The sequence below is a fragment of the Glycine max genome, chromosome 2 (genome assembly GCF_000004515.6).
Source record: "Glycine max cultivar Williams 82 chromosome 2, Glycine_max_v4.0, whole genome shotgun sequence".
NCBI classification, from domain to species: Eukaryota; Viridiplantae; Streptophyta; class Magnoliopsida; order Fabales; family Fabaceae; genus Glycine; species Glycine max.
In genome coordinates, this window is record NC_016089.4 from 9,468,941 (window position 1) to 9,494,224 (window position 25,284).

A 25,284-nucleotide genomic window follows, 5' to 3' on the forward strand; every position below is an offset into this window, starting at 1 on the left:
AACAATTATAGTTACAACCAATATCAAATGTCAAAATCGTTCATCTTTAATTAGCGATGGTAAAATACAGAAAAATAAAAAATTTAGATAGTAAAATTTGCAACAAAAACTTAAGTGTTAAAATTTGTAAAATAATAAAAATTGAATAATAAAATTTACAATTAAGCTTTTTTCTATTTGTGCAATTTTGGGCCGAGTTGGGCCACCTGCACACCCCTAGTAAATAATACCTTAAATATGTTCAGGATAAGGTGATACTAGGTCAAAAATGACAAAAACAAATTCATTGTTCATGTAAGCACTAATATAACCTTTCAAAATATCTAACAATGATACAGCACCTTATCAACAAGAAAATGTAATGAGAAGATAACAAGGAACAAAAGTAGCATATAAAACTCAATAATTTTATCTCATTGACATGATGTCATTAAATGTAAGATTTGAGGGGTGTTAATATAATTATTTCAAACATATAAGAGGATATTAGTGTAATATTTTCAAACTTAAATGGATTAGTGATTATGGGAAAATAAAAAGGCATGACATAATGTGTAATTTGATAAAAGTTGAGGGAGTAATTACGTAATTTGCTCTTTTTTACTTATAAAAATCAAATATTGACTTTACTTGTTATATTCTCCAATTTCAGGAATTAAACTCTTTTGTTTTATTTTATATGCAATAAAACATTAACTCCGAAAAATGGTTAATTTTAATTTGTATATTTTATTTAAATAACACTAATGACTTATTTTGTATATTATAAAATATAAAATATTAACTAATTGAATTAATTATTTTTTAAAAATTATTAGGAAAAAACCTATAAAAAATAATATTTATTAAGAATAACTAATATTTTTAATAGTTTTGACTAAAAAAATTAAATATTGAATTCTTCAATACAATTAAATTTATTATATAATAAGAATTTTAATTTCAACAAGTTTTTGATTGTAATATTTTCTTTAAGTGTAACGGAATAAATAAAATTTCAGTGAGAATTTATCTTTAAGATTTTTTGGAAAGTAAAAAAATATGGAAATTTATATATATATATATATATATATATATATATATATATATGTGTGTGTGTGTGTGTGTCTATATATATAGAGAGAGGGAGAAATAGAAAGATAGATAGAGATAGGTTTATATTAAATAAATACATAAAATTATGCATTAATATTTAAAAAACTTGTTGATAGTAAATTTTTTTATTGATTATATTAAACATTTTTTAATTTTTAGAAGTAAAGGATTTTCTTTAGAAAAAAAGTAAAGTATTGAGTTTAATTAATATTTTTAGGTAATTTTTTTAATATATATATTATAAATATAAAATATTAACTAATTCAAATAAATAATTATTATTTTATTAAAAAATTAAATGTTTAATAATTTTATGATTTTTTTATTTATTAAAGTAATACATTGTTTATATTTGTAGGCATTCGTCGATTGAAATCTTATTTTTCTACTTCATATATTTTGAAATATTGATTATTATAATTTTTATTTCTCTTTCTTTGTATTCTATAACTTTTGTTTCTACTTAAAAAATTTAAGGAAAATAAATAAAATTATTTATAAAAGCCAAATATTTAATTTATAATACTATAAGAACTTTAATTTTCTTAAAAAAAAATTTCTTTTTAAATTTTATTGTTTTTTAGAATAATTTTTCTTATTCAAGTAAAAATACATAAATAAATTTTGTTATCAATTATTTAATGAAAATTTTATTTTAAGATTTTTGGAAAGTGAAAAAAGCTTAAAATATTATTTCCATTAGAACATTTGAAGTAAAAGTTAACAAAATTATGGATTTTATATAAATTATTTTTCATATTTACACATTTATATGATTCTATTTTAAAAATACATTAAATTTTAAGATTTTTGGAAAGTGAAAAAAGCTTAAAATATTATTTCCATTAGAAAATTTGAAGTAAAAGTTAACAAAATTATGGATTTTATATAAATTATTTTTCATATTTACACATTTATATGATTCTATTTTAAAAAATACATTAAAGCCTTTATTAATTTTTTTGCAAAGTCCATTTGACTTTATTTTATTTTTAGGATTTTTGGAAATGAAATATCACCTTAAAATATTATTTCCATTATAACATTTGAAAAGTAAAACTTAAAAAATTATGTCTTTTATATATAGAAAAATATACATTTATATAAATTTATATTAAAAATATATTAAATACTTAATTTATTATTTTTTTCAAAATCCATTTGATTTTATGAAATATGTTATATAATGGGGTCAAGGACATTAGCAGACCCGAAGATTGCGCGAAACCCTCTTTCTAAACAATAGTATCTTTTCGCTTCAAATTTCATTTAGATCCAAAATTTCTGAATCAGTGAAGAATCTTAGATTCTGTGGGAAAAGCTTCTCAATCTTTGACGAAGATAAACAACAATGGTACGAATTTTTTTTATTTTTTCTTTCTACGTTTGATGATTGAACGATCACGATTAGGGTTTTTTTCTATCCTATGCTTCTTAATTTGCAGATTCAATTCTGTGTTTTCTGTTTTGATTAGGTTTTAGTGTTTGTATTTATTCCTGTCGTTTCGAATTGTTGGACGATGTTATTAGCAGTAAATTCAAATCGTATGTTGAAAATCCTTCTTTGTTGTGGTGGAATTTCGTAAAAGGGGAAAAGAATAGGTATATTCATAATGGTAAGCTATGTATGAAGATTTGATAGAACATGTTTGTGTCTAATATGTGTATTTTGCTATGTATATGTATTGAATTCTGATAGAACTGTTTTCCTTGAGAAGAAACTATGGGATTCTGTTTTTGTAAGGCAATTGGTTTGTTTGGTTGGTTCTGGCTTAATGATTTCTGTATTAAATCTTTCTTTTGGCTTAAGAGGGATTCTTGGTGCCTGTGTTGTATTTGCTTATTTGGTGTCTACTTGTTAATTTCCTGATATACTGAGCTTGGTCTGACTGTATTTTTGCAGTCTTCACTTGCGGCTGCTAGAGCAGACAACTTTTACTATCCCCCAGAATGGGAACCGAATCAGGTATGTTTGCATAAAGGCATCGTTAAGCTCTGCTATAGCCCAAAAATTGTTTAGTATCAAGAGACTTATACTTTGTCTTCCTTTTCAGGGTTCGCTGAACAAGTTTCATGGTCAACATGCCTTGCGAGAGAGGGCGAGAAAATTAGATCAGGGTATCCTGATTATAAGGTAATCAGCAGTAGCTACAGTAACCATTAAATCATGTTAACTGTTTACCTTTTTCTAATAAGGGATCCCAATGTTATCATGTTATGTGAAATTCTATTGTCTGGAAGATGGAATGATTAATGAATGTGAATGATGAGCCTGTTTAGTAATTGATGTTTATTGTGTATCAAGTACATGACAAACTACAGATTATCAGGTGTATAAAGATCAAAATTGAAAGTATTTTGATAGATGTTATGAATTCTGAGTATATTCTAATGACCGCTTATGATTGAACTGAATCTATATAAATTTTTTCATGCTTGAACCTGTTCTTGCAGATTTATTTTTTCATGTTTATAATAAGTGCTTGGTTTCAGAATAGATTATTTATACAACAATTAAGGTTGTAAAAATTGAGATCCCTCTTAGATCAGAAAGGGGATGGGGAAGACCCATGTAATCATAAGTTTGTATGACAGCTCTAAGATGCCTAAACTGATGTATATGGAAGCTAGGAAAAATTTTCTTGACTCTTGAGTTGAGATGTCTCATTCTTCCAACTGAATTTAAATTGGTTTTCCTAGAATGCCATGCTAAAATTATTTCTCTTTTAAAGTTTAATTTCATATTACTTAACTAAACTACTTTCAGGTTTGAGATGCCTTTTAATATATGGTGTGGAGGATGCAATTCAATGATTGCAAAGGGTGTCCGGTTCAATGCAGAGAAAAAACAAGTCGGGAATTATTACTCAACAAAGGTATGATGAGGTTTACTGCAAATGCATCTGAATTTAAATTATTTTTTCAGTGGAAGGGATTAATTGTATTATTTTGGTATTTAATGGGGGAACCTCATTTAAGTCTTAGAAGCCTAGGCAAATGCATACAAATAACTATATCGGTTCAGTTTGCCACTATTACGTGGGAGTAGGATGCCTTATACCTTGTTTTCTTATACATAACTTTATCTTGGTACATCCTCCAATAGTGTTCAACCTAACTTGTTTGGTTCACTATTTTCTAACAAATGTTTATTGGTCCTTCAGATATGGAGCTTCACTATGAAATCTGCCTGCTGTAAACAAGAGATTGTCATTCAGACTGATCCTAAGAATTGCGAGTATGTCATTATTAGTGGTGCCCAGAAAAAAACAGAAGATTTTGATATTGAGGATGCCGAAACTTTTGAATTGCCTGCTGATGAAGGTGTGTATTAGGGAATTTTTTTTTGCAGTTTGTGTTTTCTTCCCCTAGCTATTAATATATTATTACATGCAGTTGCCAACCATGCTATCAGACTCTAGGGGCCAACAGCTGTTTCCATGGATTGAATTTATTTCCTGTTATATCTAGTGCTATACTAGTGTTTTCCTTTTGCGTCTGACCATGTGCAGCTAACTGAAATGTTGTGGTTATTGTTGGCTAACTATCTTCTTCAATTTTTAATTTATTTCATTTTAGAGAAGGGTAAGCTTGCAGATCCATTTTACCGCCTTGAACACCAGGAAGAAGACTTGAAGAAAAAGAAGGAAGCTGAACCAGTGATCGTACGTCTCCAGAGGCAGTCTGATGCAAGGCATTCAGATGACTATTCTCTTAATAAGACTCTCCGTGCCCAACTTAGAGTATGCTCCTTTGCTAATGATATTTGTCCTTGTTTATTTTTGTTTTTCTTTGGCTTTTCCATTTTCATCCTTGAGTATATTGTTTCTTTTTGTACATAATATTTTCATCCAGCTCTAAAGAAAAGAAATATTTGTTAATGCTTTTCCATTTTCTCAGGGTCAAAAGAAAAGAGTTGCTCAAGAAGAAAATGCTTCCAAGAAAAGAGGCCTTGGCATAAGACTTCTTCCAGCTACTGAACAAGATTCTGCCACGGCAAAATCAGTGAAATTTCCAGCTAAGTTTGAGAGAAATAGGAAGGACAAGAGGGCATTGATCAATTCTGAATCTATCTTCTCTGGAGTCTCTAGCTATTCGATATCTGACAAGAGAAAACAAGAGCTAGAGTCAAAACGAAGAAAAATTTGTGCCACTTCAGCATCCAACCTTCTAGCTGGTAGGGTAAAGCCATCATCATGGTCACAGTCTTCAACCAAGCAAAAGGGAACTATGAGACGTTAGAAAGCTGAAACATGTCTCTGACATTGGTTAGCACTGGTCATTGACAACCTTGGTGGCAATTGGCATTGGAATTTTGTACATAAAAAGTTGCTTTTGTGTGATAACTTTGTATTATGTTTTCGGTTGTGAACCATGCATGAATTTGTTAATGGAAGTAATTATATTTTTTATGGTAATTTTATATTATGTTTTCGGTTGTTAACCATGTATGTTAATGGAAGCAGTTACACACAGACTAAGAAAGCTTGTTTCCTCTTCACCTTAATATATATTGGTAATTTGTTTTAGCTAGAATTGTAATATGGCGTCCAAATTTTGATGGCCACCACGGTCGAGTGTTTCATTCCTTGTATGTTACATTAGAAATCGAGGCTTATGGCCGTGACAGTTAGCATTTTTAAACAAAGTGAAGAAACATGCTATGATGTTGGATTGCTGGTGGAATAAAAATAAAGCTGATGGGCGAGCTTAAGCCTTAAATAGTTATATATGTGATTGGATTTAAAAAGTAACTTAAGTATTTTTTTTATCCTTTTAGTTTATATTTATGTGTGATTTTTTAATTAATGAAGTCTTTTTAGTTTGAAAATTAAGTAAATCTGATTATTATATTAGTTTATTTATTTAAAAGTTTTATATTCTTATTTTTTATTTAAAATATTCGTAAATTGCATTTAATTGTTTTAAACTCCTATATAAAACTTACCAATCAAAATATTCAATTTTATTTTAAGTAATTTTTTCTTCAGAGGTTAATCTTACACCATAAACTTTAATCTATTTTTTACTTTTACACTTAATTTTTTTTTCATATTTCATTTCATATTTCAATTTCATAATAATTTCTGAAAACTTAGGTAAAGAATGGGAATTTAAAGTATTGTTTGCTTGTCAATTTTTGGTATATTCTCACAACACATTTTTTAAAATAAATCTAAAATGATTTCATGCAAGGAAAACATCAAGGATAAAACAAATAAAAATATAAAATCTTTACATTGATATGTTTAATCTAAGGTGCGTTTAATTCTCCTTCAACCTTGGAAAAATTTCACTAACCAAAATGATTTCTCAAGTATTCTCAATGTCACTTTTGAGTACAACCAACAACAATCTCATCTCAAGATTGTCAAACTCAAGTGTTCTTTAACTTTAAGTCACTCCTAGATTTTCCAAGCCCTTAAAATCTTTCTATTCTCGGTCTTCATTTAATGCATGCAAAGTTTGACACACTATTGTGACAATTGACCGCTTTTATGAAAACTAACACAACTTTTTAGCTTTCTTTGTCTCCAGACACACTTTTTGAAAAACTTCCTAGAAGGTCACTCATTTTGAAATTGCTTCAAGTTAAGCACATTTAATTGAAAAGTAAATGCATCTTATTGGTATAGGTATACTAGTTTATTCTTTTAAGTCATCATCTATTGTATAATCTCATACTTACATAGCTTTTGATCCTTCTCATTCTAATGTGTATTCATTTCATTCATGTATCCCTCTTGTTGGAAGCTTTCTAGGAGTCGCTTCTTGTTCATGTTTTATCACTTTTGCACCAATGACCACTCTCTGTCCTAGTTAGCACCCAGAATGTTACATGAGCATCCTTTATATATAACACTACCCCTTAATGTTACATGAACACCCTTTATATATTACACTACCCTCTAAGGTTTCTCTTATTACATCCAATATCCCTCTGTTCTGTAACCCTACAAAAAATTCCCTAATTCATTATCTTGTATAATATCGGACACTCCTCCCCTTATGTTTTTTTGGTTGCAAATTACACTTAATATCCCTGTGTTAATTTTTTATATTTAGTTTTAGTCTTTATTGTCAAGTAACAATAGTAATAGATGTTGTAACAATGAAAATGGTAGCCTAGTAACTTGCCACATCATCAGGGCATTTTATTTTTTGGATAAATTATATTTTTAATTTCTCATCTATTAGGAATTGTTGATGACGTCAAGTAAATTGATAAGCAATTACAAGCATAGTTAACAAAAAAATATGCATGACTATTTCATTGGACTCCTTGATGACATAACAAATGATTTAATTATTAATTTGTTATTACATCATCAATTAAGTTATCACCTAACTGTTAACTCTTTAGCAAATGTATCAATTCGTCCAAGTAGTATTTTAAAATGATAAGATCGAGTATCAAGTCCACAGGGACTTTGACTGTACTTAGAGTTTGTATATATCCAATTTTAAACAATTAATGAATTAAATTAAATATTGGTCAAATAATGATACATAATGTAAAATTCAACATAAATAAAGATAATTAAGCATAGCACATTAAAGAGATAGAACACAAACACTCGAGGGGTGAGTTGTTGGTTGAAGTAGAATTACGAAACCTATTGGGACTCAGCCTACCGAAATTACTCTTGATGCAACATTAAGAATTTTTCACTATTTAACATTATTTCGATTATTACCTTCATCCGCTAATCTACCCTAACCATGATCCCTTGTGTAAAAAAACATAAATTACCTAATTTCACTCCTAATCCCTTAAGAGCTATATCAAATAATTTGCTTTAATAATAAAGATGCATAAATAAGGCTAAATAATACCATTTTATCCTTAGACATGAATTACCTAGATGTTCTTTTCAAGTTCTTAGGAGATAAACATTTTCCAATGCATAAATCCGATAACACTATATGAGCATGGGTGGTCAAACCATAAACATGATATTAAGCATAGAAAAGACACAATAATATCAAAATATCATTAAATAGATAGTTAAAATCATTATATCAAGAGTGTTTGGTTGTTGAGCTTCCAACAGTGAATGGTTTAACCTCTCATTGTCATGAGAAAATTAATAATACAAAAAGGAAACAAGAGGTGTGGAAGAAAATGGAGGAAATGGTCCCCAATTGAGTGGGTTCTCCATCTTCTCTCGTGCCCTATCTCCTTATTTGGTTCCAAAAAAGCTTTCTTTTGGTTTCTCCCTTTTTTCTCCACAGCACAGTTATGTTTTTCGATATTGATTGTACGCTAAGCCTACACTGCGCGCTAAGCGACATGCAAAGTTTTGCTGCCATAAGTGATCGTGTGCTAAGCCGCCAAATGTGCGTTAAGCTCCAGATCCGCGCTGAGCCTCCAAAGACGCGCTAAGCTTGGCCTCCAAGTTGGCTTCTTGCACTAAGCGATTGTTGACGCTCAGAGCGCAGTTCTTCAACCCTCTTCCAAGCCTCCTGTTGTATAATTTTACAAAAAAAATACAACAAAAAACACTATAAATTAACTAATTTTAACATCTACTGGATAAAAACTCAGAAGAAGCTAAATTCTTAATGTTTTAACACGAAAGAACAATAAAAAAAGAGAAAAATTAGATAATTATTATGTGATTTAAATATTCAAATGACTAATGCATAACAATTATCAGTAACAGTTATATAGACTAAAATAAACAAATAAACAAACAAAAAATAACAAAGGATATCATACACATAATACCAATGGGGTGTGGGTGGAGGGGAGGGGACTTGAAGTTGTACAAGGCAATAAATAGAATTTTTTTTGTAGGTTACAAAATGGAAGTTTTCGTGTGTAATAAATGGAAACATTAGGGGATTATGTGTTATGTACTCTAAACATTTAAACAAAGAGAAAATATAAATCAATTATCCCAACATTCATTTCATTTTTGGACTATTTTTTTAAATATTTAGTCCAATCTTTCAGTGCTACAAAGTCAAATGTTACAAAATTCATATCTAATTTGAAAAAAAGGATGTTAATGTAATTTGATATTATTATTATTAGATAAATGAGCATTTTGATTTCTAAATATGTAAAAAAATACAATAATTATGTTATGTCACATAACTTAACGTAACCTATTAATTCTCAAAAAATATAACTTAATGTCAATTAAATTCTTAACATTATAAATTAATGATAAAATGATTTCAAAAATCTTAATAATAGAACACAAGGTCAAACTTTTTACAATTTTTATTCTTTCTTTCAAAGACTAAATTGTTACTAACTTATCTCCCCCACCAAAATGGTTATTTATCATGTTATTATCACTGTAACCTCCGAGACCTATCTCATATCCTATGCATTCACACTTGCTTGGGATTTATTTATTTTTACAAAATAGATGAAAATAAAAAACTATTTACATAAAAGTTAGATGTAGTATGAAAACTATTTATGTGCTATGAACAATTGGGTTTTTATATGAATGGTATTTATAACTTATGTAAAAAATAACTTTTTACACCGGTTATTAATATGAACAGTGTGAAAAATAACTTTTTTGCATCAATTAAATATATAACTAATGTAATAAAATAAAATTATTCATACCATATAATTAATTTCCATACTACACATATTACTAAATAGATTTTTATTTCTACCTAATTTTGTAAAAAAAGTCCTTGCTTGACTGGGAGAAGGATACATATGTCACCAAAGATAAGCTGAGTTACTTGATATATGAGTGTTATGTAAGAATTGTTATCCTGTTTAATTTTTATAGATAAAAATAAATAAAAATACATGTGTCATGTGTGTGGTTAGCCTCTGCACTATTCTTGAGAAATAACTGAGAAAATCGTAATCGATGGGCACGACTTCATCTTTCTCGTTTCCGCTTCTTATCGGAACCCCCATTTCTCGTTCCTCAAAACCGCGTCTGGTCGTGGCGGCGGCGGCTTCTTCCGAGGGCGGCGCCACTTCTTCTTCAGCAACCAAATTGCTCACTTTTCTCGGCAAAGGTGGCTCTGGCAAAACCACTGCCGCTATTCTCGCGGCTCAGGTACCTTTTTCACCTTCAATTACAATTACGAATGCAAATTCGTGTCACATTTCCAACTGTGAAATATGTTTTTTTTTTTCTATTATCTCAATGTACTTAGAAAAAGAAAAAAATAGGTCTTTTGTACATGTGCAAGAGTGAAGTGTTTATTGCCGAGCAAGAGAGAAAGAAGTGTTTATCTAAAAAGTTGGCATCTTTGAGATTGAAGATTGCAATTGGATTGATTGCTATGTGAATGTGCTTATGTGCATTTTATTTATGAAAGTTTCTTTCTGAGCTGAAAATTGAAAAGAAAAAGGAACCGAAAAAGAAAAACAAAGATGAATAGGGTGTGCTTTGAACTTGGAACATTGTCTACTAATAAGCTTATTTAAAGCTATAAAAATAACTTTTATAAGCTCGTTTTTGCTATAAGTTTCTTTTGAAGCATATCAAAATAAGGGCTTTTTTTTTTTATAATTATCAAGTTCAACAGTAGAAAAGTAATTAATCTCACTGTTTTGAAAACCGGACCGGCCATTTCAGCAGGTTCAAGAACCGGTCACGCGTTGGGTCCAATGCTTCATGAAAACCAGTGCATCATAAAACCGGCTAAAAACCGTTGAACCAATCGAGAACTGGTAGACCCGATGGTTTAACTGGTTTTGCTTAAAACCTTTTTTTTTTTTACTTTCAAAACAACATCGTCTTGGTTAAAAAGAAAGAAATATTATTACTTATGACACTTTTAAGTGAAGTTTACTTTTTATTATTATCAATTTATGCGCATTATGTTATTTTTGTTCAATATTACTAGGATATTATATTAAAATATTAAAAAATATATATTTTATTAAAATTGGTTCAATTCCGGTTGAACCATTAACCCTTGAACCAGTGTCTTCACCGGTTTGATGACTGGTCTGGTTCTGAGAACATTGATTGATTAACTCAAGGGTGTCTAATTTAGTTGGTTGAGTAGTGTCCGTGAGTTATTGTAAACCCCTTGCTACCCAGGTTCGATTCCTTTGTTGATAAAAAAAAGTAATTAATCTCACTTTTTTTTCTTTAATTTCAGCATTATGCAATGGCTGGTTTGAATACATGTTTGGTAATACATGGCCAAGACACGACTGCTGACTATCTTCTCAATTGTAAGATTGGAACTTCCCATGTCACATGTGGCAAGAACCTTTCTGCTGTTAGGTTGGAAACAACCAAAGTGTGTATTCCTTTTTCCTTTTCCTTCCTATCTATAAACACATTCTGTTATTTCACTTGGTGTCTAAAGAATTTCTGTATTGATCTACAAGTGCAGATGCTTCTTGAACCTTTAAAACTTCTGAAGCAAGCAGATGCCCAACTCAATATGACTCAGGGCACACTTGGAGGGGTGGGTATGTAATATGCTTTCAATATCTTATTTTATCTATATTTATGATGGACATATATTCCCTTGATATAGTTTTTATAATAGGGATCTGTCCTCTTTTCTTTGTCATATAATAGATTGTTGGAGAAGAACTTGGCATTTTGCCTGGGATGGACTCTATCTTTTTGGTACTTGCGCTTGAGAGGCTTGTAGGATTTTTGCGGATTGCAGCATCAAAGAGTCAACAGGATAAATTTGACCTAATAATATATGATGGTATTAGCAGTGAGGAAACCCTGCGGATCATAGGTGCAAGCAGTAAAGCAAGGTTATTGGAATTGCACTTACCACTTACACTCACATGCATACCCTTATCATTGCCTTTGGTTTGATATCGTGATTTTGTAGATTGTACTTGAAATATCTCCGCACCTTGGCTGAGAAAACTGAACTTGGGAGATTGGCTGCTCCTTCACTACTGAGACTTGTGGATGAGGCCATGTTAATAAGTAGCAGCAGATCTTATTTCAATGGGAAAATGAGTTCAGAAATATGGGACACTTTGGATCAAATGCTGGAGGTAAGAGTATACAACATTTTAACATAATCAAATAATACCTTTAACACAACTGTAATTTTGTTTGTTGATTGTGTTGTGCCCAGAGAGGATCTTCTGCCTTCTCAAACCCAAAGAAATTTGGTTGCTTTCTTGTGATGGATCCGAACAATCCAACTTCGATAAATTCTGCCTTACGATATTGGGGGTGTACAATTCAGACTGGTGCTCGGGTTTCTGGTGCTTTTGGAATCACCTCTCAGCTAGAAAATTTAGAATCATTGGAAAGAGCAAAGAAAGAATTTTCTCCTTTGCCGTCTGCTTCCATTTCAAGATTGTCAATGAATAATTCTATAGATTGGAGCAGAGTTCTACTGGATACCGGAAATGAAGATGCTAGGCATCTTCTTAATTCGCTATCAAGTCAAGGTGGTGATATGCCATCACCAGTTAGATTTGATAAAAAAGGAAAATTGGTTACTCTCTTCATGCCAGGTTTTGACAAATCAGAGATCAAGCTTTACCAAGTATGTAACATCCTTCTGTTTTTATGAATTTCTTTTAACCATGATATTGATGCCACTCCTTTTGAAAGAATTTAAGAGAAAAAAATTAGGTGTCCATTTGTTTTAGATTTTAGCAAAATTGATTTTGAATTGTTAAATGTGATTGAGATGTATGTCCAAATTAATTTTGGCTACAGATTTTACATTGTAATGTGTGTGACAGTATGGGAAATTGATTATTGTTGTAAACCAAATAGGCTTTAAATCGAATAAAGCAAAGTCCCAAGTCATCATTATGCACCCAGTTTGTCTTTTAAAACTTTGACCTTGTAGATGAGAAGAGTGTCTTCACTATCTTGTTATTCATAAAAGTCTTGGTCAACTTCCTGGTATATAAATTATGAAACTTGCACAATAGATGATGGAATTACTTCTTGGACTTTGCACATTTCATTAAATATCATATAACGTTTTTTTTTCTTTTCATGTTTTGGTTGAATTCGATGGTTTGAATCCTATTGGTTGTATCAGATATTTATGTTTGACACTTGTCATACGGTGTTATATTGTACTTCTCTTTCTATAACAAATTCTGCCCTTACTACACAGTGCAAGTTTCTGCATTTTATATTTGCATAACTTAATCGAGCGCTGATTGCTTTTTCTGTCTGTCTGTCTTCAAAAAACCAAATGCAGTATAGGGGAGGATCTGAGCTGTTGGTAGAAGCAGGAGACCAAAGACGTGTCATTCCTTTGCCTCCAGAAATTCAAGGAAAGGTTGGCGGAGCCAAATTTGGGGACAGAAGTCTTGTTATTACGTTGCTGTGACCCTGTTATTCTTTTTTTATTTTCTTCCTTTATGCTTGCTGATAATTATCAATGTTTCGGCAGAGGCAATTTTTTTTTCAATGTAAAAAAAGTAGAATGGGGAGGTACCCCATTACAGCAGAGGCAATTTTTCTTACACCTGATTTTTTGTGTCACTTGCTTTCATCAGTGACTATGCAATGGAACAAGAATAGCACATTATTGCTATTCTGTTTTATGCCTGTTCTGTTTTATGCTGGTGCAGGAAATAAGTCTCTTTTTTTTTATTCCCTCTGCTTTGAATTTTACATCTTGTAATTATAGGCCTCCGACTGTCGGAACAAATTAATCTCATGTAGAGTTTGTTGAGTTGCTGTTAGACCTAAGCATTTGATGAGAGTATTGAATACTGTTCAATTGAATTTCTTATTATAGGGAAAAACATGAAAGTAGGCAGAGTTAGGAATCATGTTAGGGTTCAAAGTTACAATTACAATATGATTCTCGTATCATCATTGTGTAGCATCCAATATGTATAGGCTATGCAAATTGAAGCAAAATGAAATATACAGCTGAAAAGGCAACATATATATATATATATATATATATATATATATATATATATATATATATATATATATATATATATATATATGAGAGAGAGAGAGGGGGGGGGGGGATATATATATATATATATATATATATATATATATATATACAGCTACAAAGGAAAAAAAACAAGAGAAAAACTTCTGATGGATATCCTATGTTTCTGTTTTGTTATCTTCACCAGCCTGAGAGGCTTGGATGCGGTTCCTTAGGTCTTCAAAAGCCTTCATGCTCTCTGCATCAAAGCCTCCTGCAAACTGAAGAGAGTACCACACCATATTATTCCGGGTGTTAAACAAATTTTCACATTACGCCTTTGACAAACATCCATATTAAATAGCTTTATTAGAAGTATGCAATTTAATATATGAAAAAATGTTACTTGAGTTGCTTTGGTATTCTAAATGTTCTGTTTGTAATTTCATTCCTAAAGTTAATAATTTGTTAATAAATTCATCTTTGGAAATTAATTTGTATAAACCAAGATTTAGATCAAAGCAATACAAATGACGTATTTTAAAAATATCTTATGATTGCCTTATAGGCGTAATATATTTTTCAACCATTAAAAATGAGTTGGAAACTTCACTCTTTGCTGTAAGTTTTTTTCTACTTCAGCTGGCTAAGTTTACCCGGAGATGGATTTAGAGGGGGGTAGATATAGGCTGGAGCCCCTTTTTTAGAACTTTTCATGTATATACAGACATATTATTTATTAAAAGTTAGACATTTAAACAATTATAATGGAAAAAAAATTCAACCTTCCCTTTGTAAGGTTTTTCTATCCGTCACTGAGTTTACCTAAGCAAAATCAGTGCCTAATGACCTCAAAGGGATGCAGAAGCATATGAAACAAGTGTCCTAGCATTACCTGATGGACACGGAAAGCGAAACGCACGCCTTGCAGAACCAAAAACTCTCTAGCTGGTTCTTTTTCAGGACCAGATAATTCATCAAGTTCAGATGCAACACGTTTCATATACTTCTTTGCCAGTTGTACAGACGAAAGCTTGATCTGCAAATGGAGGGGTTATAACAAAATGACCATGTTAGCTACATCATTCATGCAACATTATAATAACAGCTACTCCAAGGCACACATTAATGACACGGGTACGGTACACCAATTGATGAGAGTATTGAATACTGTTCAATTGAATTTCTTATAATAGGAAATAGCACATTATTGGAGCCGTGTTTCTATTTTTGAAGTATGAGGGCTTCATAGCTAAATTGTAAATCTCTAATGGACCATATATGTACTAACTATTTGTCAAAACTTCTCTTTTTTCTTTTTTCCTTTTTCCTCAAATGGGTATAGCATACTGGTAATATTACCCCGAAATTTAAAATTTTGTATGCTCAACAGTTAATGAAAGAAACCAACACTTGGATGAACCAACCCTTGTGTTAACCACAACACAAACCAGTTGTGTAAGTTTAGAAGCATACCTTGCCTACAACCCCTGAATCCATTAGCCAGTTTACTGGGATACCAAATTCCTTGTACCGTGAAATAGCCATATCTCTTGTCCGCAAGAGAGCATATACGCTTTGCTCCACTCTGGAAAGAAAAACATAAAACAAAATGAAGATATGAGTTGATAAAAATAGGATATGGTGTGTAGCTATAGAGAACTGTAAGAAACATGACATACAAAAACGTGTATGTGCCATGTTCAACATTTTTGTGTCTTGAAATTATGAATCTACAGCCTTAAAGTATGTATAAGAAAATTATTTAAACAGCTTTATCTGTAAGGATTGTGTTATTAAGCTCTCAACAAGATATCCACCAATGATTTTTTTTTTATCAGCAATAAAAATTTCATTAAAGCACCGGAGGAGCTGGAAGCAACATATATACATGCAACATAGTATCATTTTGCAATCCCTCCAGCATGAACATCACAGAAAACAAAAATCCTGTCCCAGTGGTATTCAAGACAAATAAATCTGTAAAAAGAAAAGGATGCATACTTTTCAAGCAATGAATACATTTTCTTCAGAGCAGCTTCACATGGGAGATTTGGATCATCAACGAAGGTGGAGACTCGGTTCTCCAATTTCATCAAATCCTGATATTCAAAAGCTGCCTCCCTTAGTGCATCTGCTTTCCCTTCAGGCCAGTCAAAGTGTTTGAGGACGGCTCGTTCATCAACCTTGCATAAGGAATAAAATGAAATGGAAAATGAGATTTCTAATGAGATTAAAAGTGAACCATAAAATCATAAAAAAATTGGGACTTAAATAACTTTAGGTCCCTGATATCCAATTTTTGTTTTGAATTTCTGATAAATTTTGTTGTTGTTTTGTGTCTTTCTATATTGAAAGTTTTGTTCCAAATATTTGTCGTTAGTTAAATGATAACATGGTACCATCTTAACCCTGATATATATTAGAAGAGTCATTGTGATGGTATTAGGTGATCATTTAACTAACGGCAGAAACCTATAACAAAACTTTTAATATTCGCAAGACTCATAATAATGAAAAAAATTATCAGGGACTCAAAACAAAAATTGAATATATATCAAGGATCTCAAACATATTTAAGACAAAAATTAGAATGCATTTTTTAAGGAAAGGAAAATAGATATATTTTCCCAAAAAGGAATGGTTTGAATTTTTTAGAGAGCACAAAGGTGCTGACTTCTGTGCTTGCTCACAAAAATCTTCACTGATTAATATGTAATGACACCTAAAGGCATACCAAGAAGGAAAGTTCCTCATCTAGCCAGTTCACAAAGGCCACCAAGTCATTAATATCTGAGAAGGAGGCTGCTCGAACTTCAGCTGCCAAGGACATGACAAAATCACCTTGTGTTTCTACATCAGCTTTCACCTGATTGTTAGACAGAGGAGAAATATTTTTCAAAAATGTGTCTAGACTTGAGTCTTAAAATGAGAAAAAATAACAAAAATAGATGGAGGCTTCAACATACAGCTAGGAGGAATGATGATCTATTCTCAATTTCACCAATCATGTTGCTCCTAGCATCAGATGCATTACTTGCTGAAGTAACTAATAGTGATGATGAAGTATCCTTCTTAGCCTCCCTTTTCATCAATGTTTGATAAAATTCAACTAGCTGTGGAGCTCGATGAACTTTGTCACCATCCATTCCGCCTCTTGATAGGCTTCCAGGGGGAGGAGGTGGGGGAGGTGGTCCACCTGGTGGCGGTGGTGGCGGTGGAGCACCTGGAGGAGGAGGAGGTGGTGGTGGAGCAGATGGTACTTCGTTGGAAGGATTTGCATTTGTGGTAACAGCAGCAGCAGCACCACCACCAGATGGCTTAGGAGGAGGTCTAGGCACCCTAGTAGGCCTTTTCTCAATGTGAGCAAGCTTCATCTTGCTAATACTTTGATTATCAACATTCTTTCCATCATCAGATTGCTCATTCGGAGTGCCAGAAACAACTGGTTTCTCCTTTATTTGAGTAAGCTTCGGTGGCAAAGATATAGTACTTCCTCTTTCAGGCTTGGTCATATTCAAACCTGAATTGTCACCAAACCTCAGCACTCTTGCTTTCTCAGCCTTTTCTTTAAGTTGTTTTTCCCTTGCCAGGGCCAACTTGTGGCGATCTTTGTACACAGGATACTTCTCATCCAGAGCTCCATCAACTGACTTAGACATCAATTGGAATGAAGAAGCAACAGAATTTAAGGAATCACTGGATGGAACTCTTCTCATGTCAGTTGGAGTTTCAGGAGAATCAATAGGTTCCTGATCCCTCAGACCAAAGCTGGTGATGGACACACTATCTCCAGCATTCCTTAGCATTAAGGATTCTAGTGGACCCCTTTGTTTAACACTCACACTCATCCTCCTTGGAGAACCTCCTGAAAAGGATCTAGCTGGTGATGAAAGAGCACTAGAATCATCTTTGCTTTTACCCCATTTCTTAAACTTTTGGATTAGGCTAGTTTTCTTGCTAAGACTACTATATTTGCTAGTAGAGCTATCAATTGAAGCATTGTCAAAATCTTCACTTCCTGGTGAAGAAGGATGAGAGAAGTTGCTTTCAAGATCCGTGTCTCCTTGTCCTCGTTCTGATCCAGCATATTCTAACATCAGTTGCTTAGCCTTCTCTTGCGATTTCGGGCTAAGACTCTTGCTGAGATCCCGGGCCGATACTTTTCCTTGGGGTGTTTGGTTATTCCTTAGCTCATACCTCAAGCATGCATTAACCCAACGAAGGTATACAAGCTCTTCAACTTCACTGAACCTATTCATCTGTAGTCCTTCAACTTGCTTTAACAGGTCTTCATTTGCATGCCTCAGGTTACTGACCTCCTCTTTTGCCTTGGCAACCATTTCACTCTGCAGTTGAAGAAAAAGTTTCTTTAAATGAATCACACTCATTGCATGTACAAATTCCCTTGTAAAACATCAATCCATCACTACCATGAGAGAAGTATAAATACTTCACAACTTTTTGTCAAACAGAATTCCATCTAATTTATGTAGCTTCACAAAAGAAAGTTATATGCACATTAAACAATAAACATTACATGAGTACTTGAATTAGTACTTCATAGATTAATTTTTAGTTTGGCAGTTTACATCTGACATTTACTTTAGTTTTTCAGTGCTTTCAACTATCATTTTTAGTCATTGAGTACTTAAATATTCAGTTGATTGATAAACAAGGATGACAAAAATGTGATGCCAAATCATTGATTTCAAAATATATGCTCCTAGGTGGTTTAAAACTTCAAAAGTATGTTGTTTCGCTTATAAAAAGTTACTCAAAATTGGTTTCACGAATCTTTTCAACTCAATGATCAAGAAAAGAAGCCTAGTCAAGGATTCTAACCTCTGTCATATTGGAGAGCTCGGCTGCTCTAGATTCAGCAGCATTGAGTTTAACCATTAACTCTCGTTTCTCATGTTGAAGTTCTTTGTTTTTTCTCTTAAGCTCCACTACTGTAACCTCTAAGTCATTCACAGCTTTCAATTTCTTTTGAACTTCAGCATCTTTTCTGGCAGCCTCTTCTTCTTTCACTAGTAGAGTAGAAACTTGTTGTTTAAGCAACAACAACTGGCCTTTTGTTTGGTTAGCCTCAAGCTGTATCTGTCTTTGTAGCTCCTTGATCTTGTTTCTAGCCACCTCAAGTTCTCTCTTGGCTGAAGCTCCTTGTGTGAGCTCTTCTTGAAGCTTCTTCCTTTCTGCCTGCAAGGAATTGATTGTAATATTAAGCATATCTATTTCCACAGTCTTGATTTTCAGTTGCCTTTGTAACTCCACAATGTCTGATTCCTGCTCCTTCAAACCATAGTACTCAAGCAATTCTCCTTCAAGTTTCACTTCCCTCTCCTCCAATTCCTTCACTAGCTGTCGCAATCTTTCTAGTTCAGTTGCATTGTGTGCCATCTCAATTTCATAAACTTTGTCTTTCTCATCCTTATCAGGTGGTATCGGAAACTCAATCTCCCCAGACAGAAGATCTTCAAATTCTGGTAGAATATCATCTTCAAAGTCATTCGCTCGATTAATTATGCTGCTAATTAACTTAACCTCCTCTTTCTCCTCTTCCTCCTCCCCCTGCAACACATCAAACAACTTTCCTTTGCATAATTGATATCAAGATGACAGACATAAAAATTCACCAAAGAAATACTCATAACTGCAAACAAGTCTAAAATTTGATAAAAATTCAGTTTGATGAACTCACTTCATTCTCTTGGAGAAGATCAGTAACTCTTGTGACATGCTCCTCTTCTGAGCCCTCATCTTTATGTTCTGAGCCAAAGATGCAGATGAAGTTTAATACTTGATTGAATTAGCCGTCAACATGAATCATGTGCAATCATATTTCATTCCTTGCGAATTAAAAAATGTAAAAAAAAAGACTAGTAAATTAGTACTTGTACCTGGTTTTGAGCTTTTGACATTCAGCTGCTTAACTGTAAAAGCTGCAAGTGAAGCAGCAACTATGAGTCCTAACCTGACTATCATGTAGCTTTAGGTGATAGAAATGTCCTAATTTTGCATTTCTTCAAAGCCACCAATTTCCAGAACCACCCTCCACCCATTTCCCAAAACCTCCATAACAGATTCCTCAAACCATTAGAGCCTCCAACTGGGGCAGAAGTTAGAAGAGAGAAAAGACAAACAACAGCTAAGCAAACCCCGTGTTAGGAAACTTCACTTATATGAAAATTCAGTGGTATTTTTCACACAATTGACTTTATCATCATCTTATCAGGTTTATGGAACTTTCTGTTAGAAACAACAGCAGCCACCAATAACTAGAGGCCAACCATTTTTCCAAAGAGATTGATAAATTCACATTTTGTGAGACTAAAATATATATTAATTTGTCACCAAAGTTTTGCTCAAGAGAGAATAATAACAGTTAAAACCAGCCAGAGCTAGGAGAGGAACAAGAGTGACAAGGACCAGTGACAGTAGTAAAACTAGAACATAGACATGCCTTTGTTCCTTCTTTACTTGTTGCTTATTCTGGTCCTTGAAAGATTAGATTGTCTCTTCTCCTCTCTTATTTATGGCGGTTACACGTTGGTACTGTTTAATTGTTTGTTTATATCGACCAACCGAAAATCTTCCTATATGTTTGATGTAATCCATGTTGGGTGGGAAAATGTTTTTGTGAAAGAATAAAATGGGACACCAAAAAGTTATCTCTTTTATTTTGAAATGTATTTTTTTTTTAGATGTGTGTATATTAAAAAGATAAAAATAAGTGAGAGATAAAGATAATTGTATGTAACATCATAATATATATAATATTTTTTATTGTAGAGCAACGTATGTTAGGTATGATCCGTGATAGATATAAGTAGATATAAGTTGTAATTTAGTGATGTATAAAAAATTGTTATTAGTGATATATAATATAAGAATAAAATTATGGAGATGTGATATTCAATATTAAACTACATGATGTTGATACATGACTTCACATTAGTGTCATTTTTATTGTTTCTTATATTCCTTTGATCTTTTTCTTTTAGGAGTTTTATTAGGTATTCGGTATATTTTTCTTTGCCAAGTGGTTATCAGTTATCACGCTCATAAAGCTGTACCATACAGAAATTGAAGACCAAGTTACAATATGAGCTTACTTTCTTATATTAAAGTGGATTTCATTAAATTGCTAAAATACAATCAGTTCCCTAATTATGTATAGATTAGACACATAACCTTTTTCTAAGTTCATTCTTAGGCTTCAAAAAAAAGGTCCATGCTCATGCTTCCGATGATTTTCTTTCTTCTTTTTTTAAAATAAAGGCGAAAAAGAAATTAAAAGATGTTTTACAAAAGAAAATTCTAAATAAATACCTTTTATGATTCTTATTCTTGGCAAAGGGCCCACAAAGAAAATCACTTAATCAAGGGAGGGTTTCAATTTGTCTGATTAATAAGGGGTATAAGTTTTCAGGACAAATGGGTCCAGCTTAACCAAAAGCATATTTGGGTTTTCGCAAAAATTAAGATTGGAAAGTTAATATAGATGCTACATTTGATTAAGTAAAGTCTAAGTTGAAGTTTACTTGGTGGACTGAAGCATATGGAAGCTATATGGGTATGTAAAAGGGAAACAAAGCAAAAGGAGAAAAGATTATTGCAATATTTTTAATCCGGACCCACATTACTTGTTACTTGCTATCCTTTTTGGAATTTCTCAAGAACAACTTGTCTTAGGGAGTGCTCTATGCTAGCTTCTAAGGTTACAATGCATAGCACATAATTAGGATTCGTGTCTTTGAAGGATTTTTTCTGCAATAGGATTCGTTGCTGCTCTGCATGGCCATTTGATTAACCAAATTTGGCTCTTTCTTGTTAAGTCATCAAAAGAAAAGTAAAAAATATTGACAGGAAAATAATAATAATAAAACGAAATTTCAGACAGAGGATAACATGACAAGTAGAACCATAAACCAAAAGCCAGGTGGATATTTGAAATTTATCGCATCACAATTGCATTAGCGTGGACCACTCTCTATATATAAAGAATTAAAGACATTTCTTGAGATTTTCTTTTACATGTTTTACAAGAAAGATATCTTAATATACAGTAATATATAATAGAACAATATGGATTTGAGAGTGGATATATATAAAGGCATCTCAATAGATTTTTTTCTTCTATTCTTTTGATGAGGAACATTTATAAGTATATAGAGTATAAAATAGAAGAAGCATATAGAGAAGGGAAGAAAAAGGTCACATTCCAGTACATTAATTTCGTGGGCTCCACACCCAGTTATGGCCAAAATATCATCCAAAACCCGTGGCCGTGTGGTTCGTGAACATAGGCCACAAGAATATTGCATTGGTGTTAACATTTCGCCTTCCTTCAGAATAAAGACTCTTACGTACACGATACATCGAGAATAAAAATTGAAATTTCACTTTAAGAATGTAAATTTATCTACATGTGTAATCGTGTTTATGTTCAGTGGACAAGCTTTGATGGACCAAAGAGAGGAAATAAATTTAATTTAAAAGAAAATAACTTCACATAAGACAGGTTTTACGTTGAAATCACTGATAAATTAATTATTTTAAAGCAGAAAAATCAGCTTAATACCATTGAAATAATGTTTCGAATACAATAAAGAATAACAGAAAAGATACGAGAGGATCAAAATTAGGAATTAAGGATGGGAATACATGAGGCGCTAGACAAAGTCTATGGCCTAGCTTCCATTAGGCACAGGTCAAATCAGATTTTTTCATAAATAAATTAGGTTTAGGTTTTTTAAAGCTTATTTGATTAAAAATATTAAGTCAGACTTAGGCTTTGAATTTTTAAAATAAATTAGACCTAATTAAACAAAGTCTTATTCGTTCTAACATATTTTCACCCCTAATCAAGATAAATATTAGAAATCCTAGTTAAAGTATGAGAGAACTCATTAGCATTCCTCTTAATAAACTTAATAGATTAGGAGGGATAAATTTTCAACAAATCTCTAATGTGACTGTGAATCACCCCACATTCTAAAATATCTTCTTGACCAAGTTAAACTTGATTTGCTATGAATTTGCAATCTGTCTCAATAATGACATAAATAATTGAAGATCAATAAGCCATAACAACGACTGAAGAATTGCAAAGACTTCTCCCTCTCGAACTGACATAACAACATACAACCTATTCTGGCTAACACAAATGGCCTAAATTGTCTCTAATACAGGCCCCAAAACCTGTCAGCCCTTGTTCCACGAAAAATGCAGCAGCAGTATTGGACATCATGAATCTCTTTGGAGGCTCTATCTAATTTAATAGATGTTGTTCCATAACTTCTTGAGCCCTTAATTAACATTCTAACTTGATTTCCATTCAACCAGAATCACTCGAGCTCTATTCAGCACCCCAACATCTTGATCATCATGAGAGTTCCAGAGCCAATTATTCCTTCTATGCCTAATGCTCCATAAACCCATCACCAATCGAGCCCTTTGATCCACCTGAATTGAGTTTAATAAAATGAAAACCAGATCCTTGAATTTTTTTTTTATTTTTAAGATCTTTGCTATTTATTAGTTAAAATAAGTAAATTATATTTCAAAAACGTAAGACAAGTTTTCTGCAAATTTCACTGAATCTGAAAAATCAAACAAGGATGGAGTTCGGCTTTAATTTTTCAAATTGCCTTTCCTAAACTCCCCATACCTTTGATTTAATTGGAACTAAAAGAACTAAACCCACCTCCAACCCTCCAGAATCCTGATTGTCATGCTTATTCTATCCCACTTCTCTAAAGTGGTAAGGCCACTTTCTGATCAACGATGGAGGGAAAACATAATTTGATGATCGCTCTTACGCAATGTGACATGTGGCACTTAATTCCTCTTCCAAGGAGAGTGATTGCAGTATATAAATAGGTACTAAGGTGCCGAAATTATCAAAATAACTGTCTCAATGATAAACTAGTTGCCAAGAGATATACTTAAACTTGTGTGTTTTATCTAATAAATAATTTAGAATATTAAAATCGAGCAAAACCAAGCACAATCAATTTGATAGAAATTATCCAAATATAAAATATGTATAAATTATAATATAAATCTTATTTCTATCCGGTCAGTATTTCAATGTTTAAGGAAACCATAGAACAGATTAAGGTTCACCTTAATCATCAGTTTAACCATAAGGACAACAACAAAACTGAAAAAACATTCGAATATTAAGGGGGGTTAATAGAGAGATGAGTAGAGAGAGAAACACTGGGTGGGTGAGAGATAGAACGAGAGGTAAGAGAGTATGGCGAGATAGAGCGAGCCTTGGGGAGGCATCCCGATGGCACTATGCCTGAAACATAGGGAGAGCTAAGCTTACACATACGGTGACTAACTGGAGAGATCATCAGGATATTATATCCATCTACTTCTCTCGCTTCGCTAATGACATCACAGAGCAAGAGCTCTGGTACCATTTCAAAAAATGGGGGGATGTTAGGGAAATTTTCATTCCAAAAAGAAGAAATTTATCGGGAAGATGGTATGGCTTTGTTAGGTTCAAAGGGGTGCATGATATTCCTTACCTGGCGAAGCAGCTTGACAGGATCGTTATAGGGGGGTTGAAATTGTTTGTCAACCTCCCAAAGTATGGTAGGGGGTGCAAAAGGAGGAAGCGGCGACAGCCCAAACACGGTCAAGCATGGTCAGAAAGCAAGGAGCTGAGTTTCGCGATCAACATATGAAGCCAACATCATACGCAGATGCGCTGACAAAAAACATCAGACGTCCGGGAATTCAGAAGATATCAAACACCCTCATGAACCACAAAACTTCCTCATCCTCGGTTCTTATTGAAGTCAAGCCAGAAGACACTTCGTGGCTAAAGGAAGTGTGGGTAGGGCGCCTCAAAAATCCTATTATGTTTGAACAATTGGAGGAAGAGCTTCTCTGGGGGAATGGCATGGACGTAACTCCTAGATACATGGGTGATGATCAAGTCCTCTTACTGGGTCTCACTGACACTGAGGCGGATCAACTCATGAGTGGTGGAAGCGCAGGAGGTACAAGGGTATTCTCATCTATCAAAAGATGGAATCCAAGCCTGAGAACAGGATGTAGGCTTACATGGATTCAATGCTGGGGGATTCCTATCCAGGCTTGGAATCCGAAATATATTAACCAGATTGTTGCTGTTATGGGAGAGCTCGTGGACTTGGATGACTCAGTGGAGGAGAAGATAAGACTGGACAGAGCGCGGATTCTCATTAAAACTCATTGGCGGCCGTTAATTCAACACACGGTGGAGGTAGTGATCGGAGATGAGAAGTTCATGGTTCACGTCGTCGAGGAGTGTTGCGGTGGATACCAAGATTG

At 32.8% G+C, this 25,284-nt stretch overlaps 3 protein-coding genes across 4 annotated transcripts; 2 read left to right on the forward strand and 1 right to left on the reverse strand.

Moving 5' to 3' along the window:
- Positions 1–2,295: 2,295 nt before the first annotated feature.
- LOC100804298 (coiled-coil domain-containing protein 130) lies at positions 2,296–5,513 on the forward strand. The gene is made up of 7 exons (XM_003518640.4): positions 2,296–2,449; positions 2,999–3,061; positions 3,150–3,229; positions 3,863–3,971; positions 4,260–4,419; positions 4,675–4,838; positions 4,996–5,513. Exons 1-7 carry the CDS (start codon positions 2,447–2,449, stop codon positions 5,335–5,337), a joined length of 921 nt encoding a protein of 306 aa, XP_003518688.1. The 5' UTR covers positions 2,296–2,446; the 3' UTR covers positions 5,338–5,513.
- A 4,321-nt stretch (positions 5,514–9,834) lies between these two features.
- Positions 9,835–13,731, forward strand: LOC100804828 (uncharacterized protein At1g26090, chloroplastic). Its single transcript, XM_003518641.4, has 7 exons — positions 9,835–10,142; positions 11,200–11,343; positions 11,440–11,514; positions 11,631–11,821; positions 11,902–12,073; positions 12,157–12,576; positions 13,252–13,731. Exons 1-7 carry the CDS (start codon positions 9,948–9,950, stop codon positions 13,381–13,383), a joined length of 1,329 nt encoding a protein of 442 aa, XP_003518689.1. The 5' UTR covers positions 9,835–9,947; the 3' UTR covers positions 13,384–13,731.
- Positions 13,732–14,090: 359 nt separating this feature from the next.
- LOC100813394 (protein CHUP1, chloroplastic) lies at positions 14,091–20,456 on the reverse strand. 2 transcript variants are annotated; one of them, XM_014766216.3, is made up of 9 exons: positions 19,851–20,456; positions 19,652–19,719; positions 18,793–19,539; positions 16,917–18,296; positions 16,685–16,816; positions 15,952–16,133; positions 15,424–15,535; positions 14,843–14,986; positions 14,091–14,228 (listed from the first exon to the last, which is right to left on the reverse strand). In XM_014766216.3, the coding sequence occupies exons 1-9, from the start codon at positions 19,933–19,935 to the stop codon at positions 14,127–14,129; spliced, it is 2,952 nt and encodes a 983-aa protein (XP_014621702.1). In that variant the 5' UTR covers positions 19,936–20,456; the 3' UTR covers positions 14,091–14,126. The 2 variants fall into 2 exon arrangements, with proteins under 2 accessions (XP_014621702.1, XP_006574884.1); XM_006574821.4 differs by having other exon boundaries at positions 18,793–19,521; positions 19,851–20,455.
- Between the last annotated feature and the right edge of the window lie 4,828 nt (positions 20,457–25,284).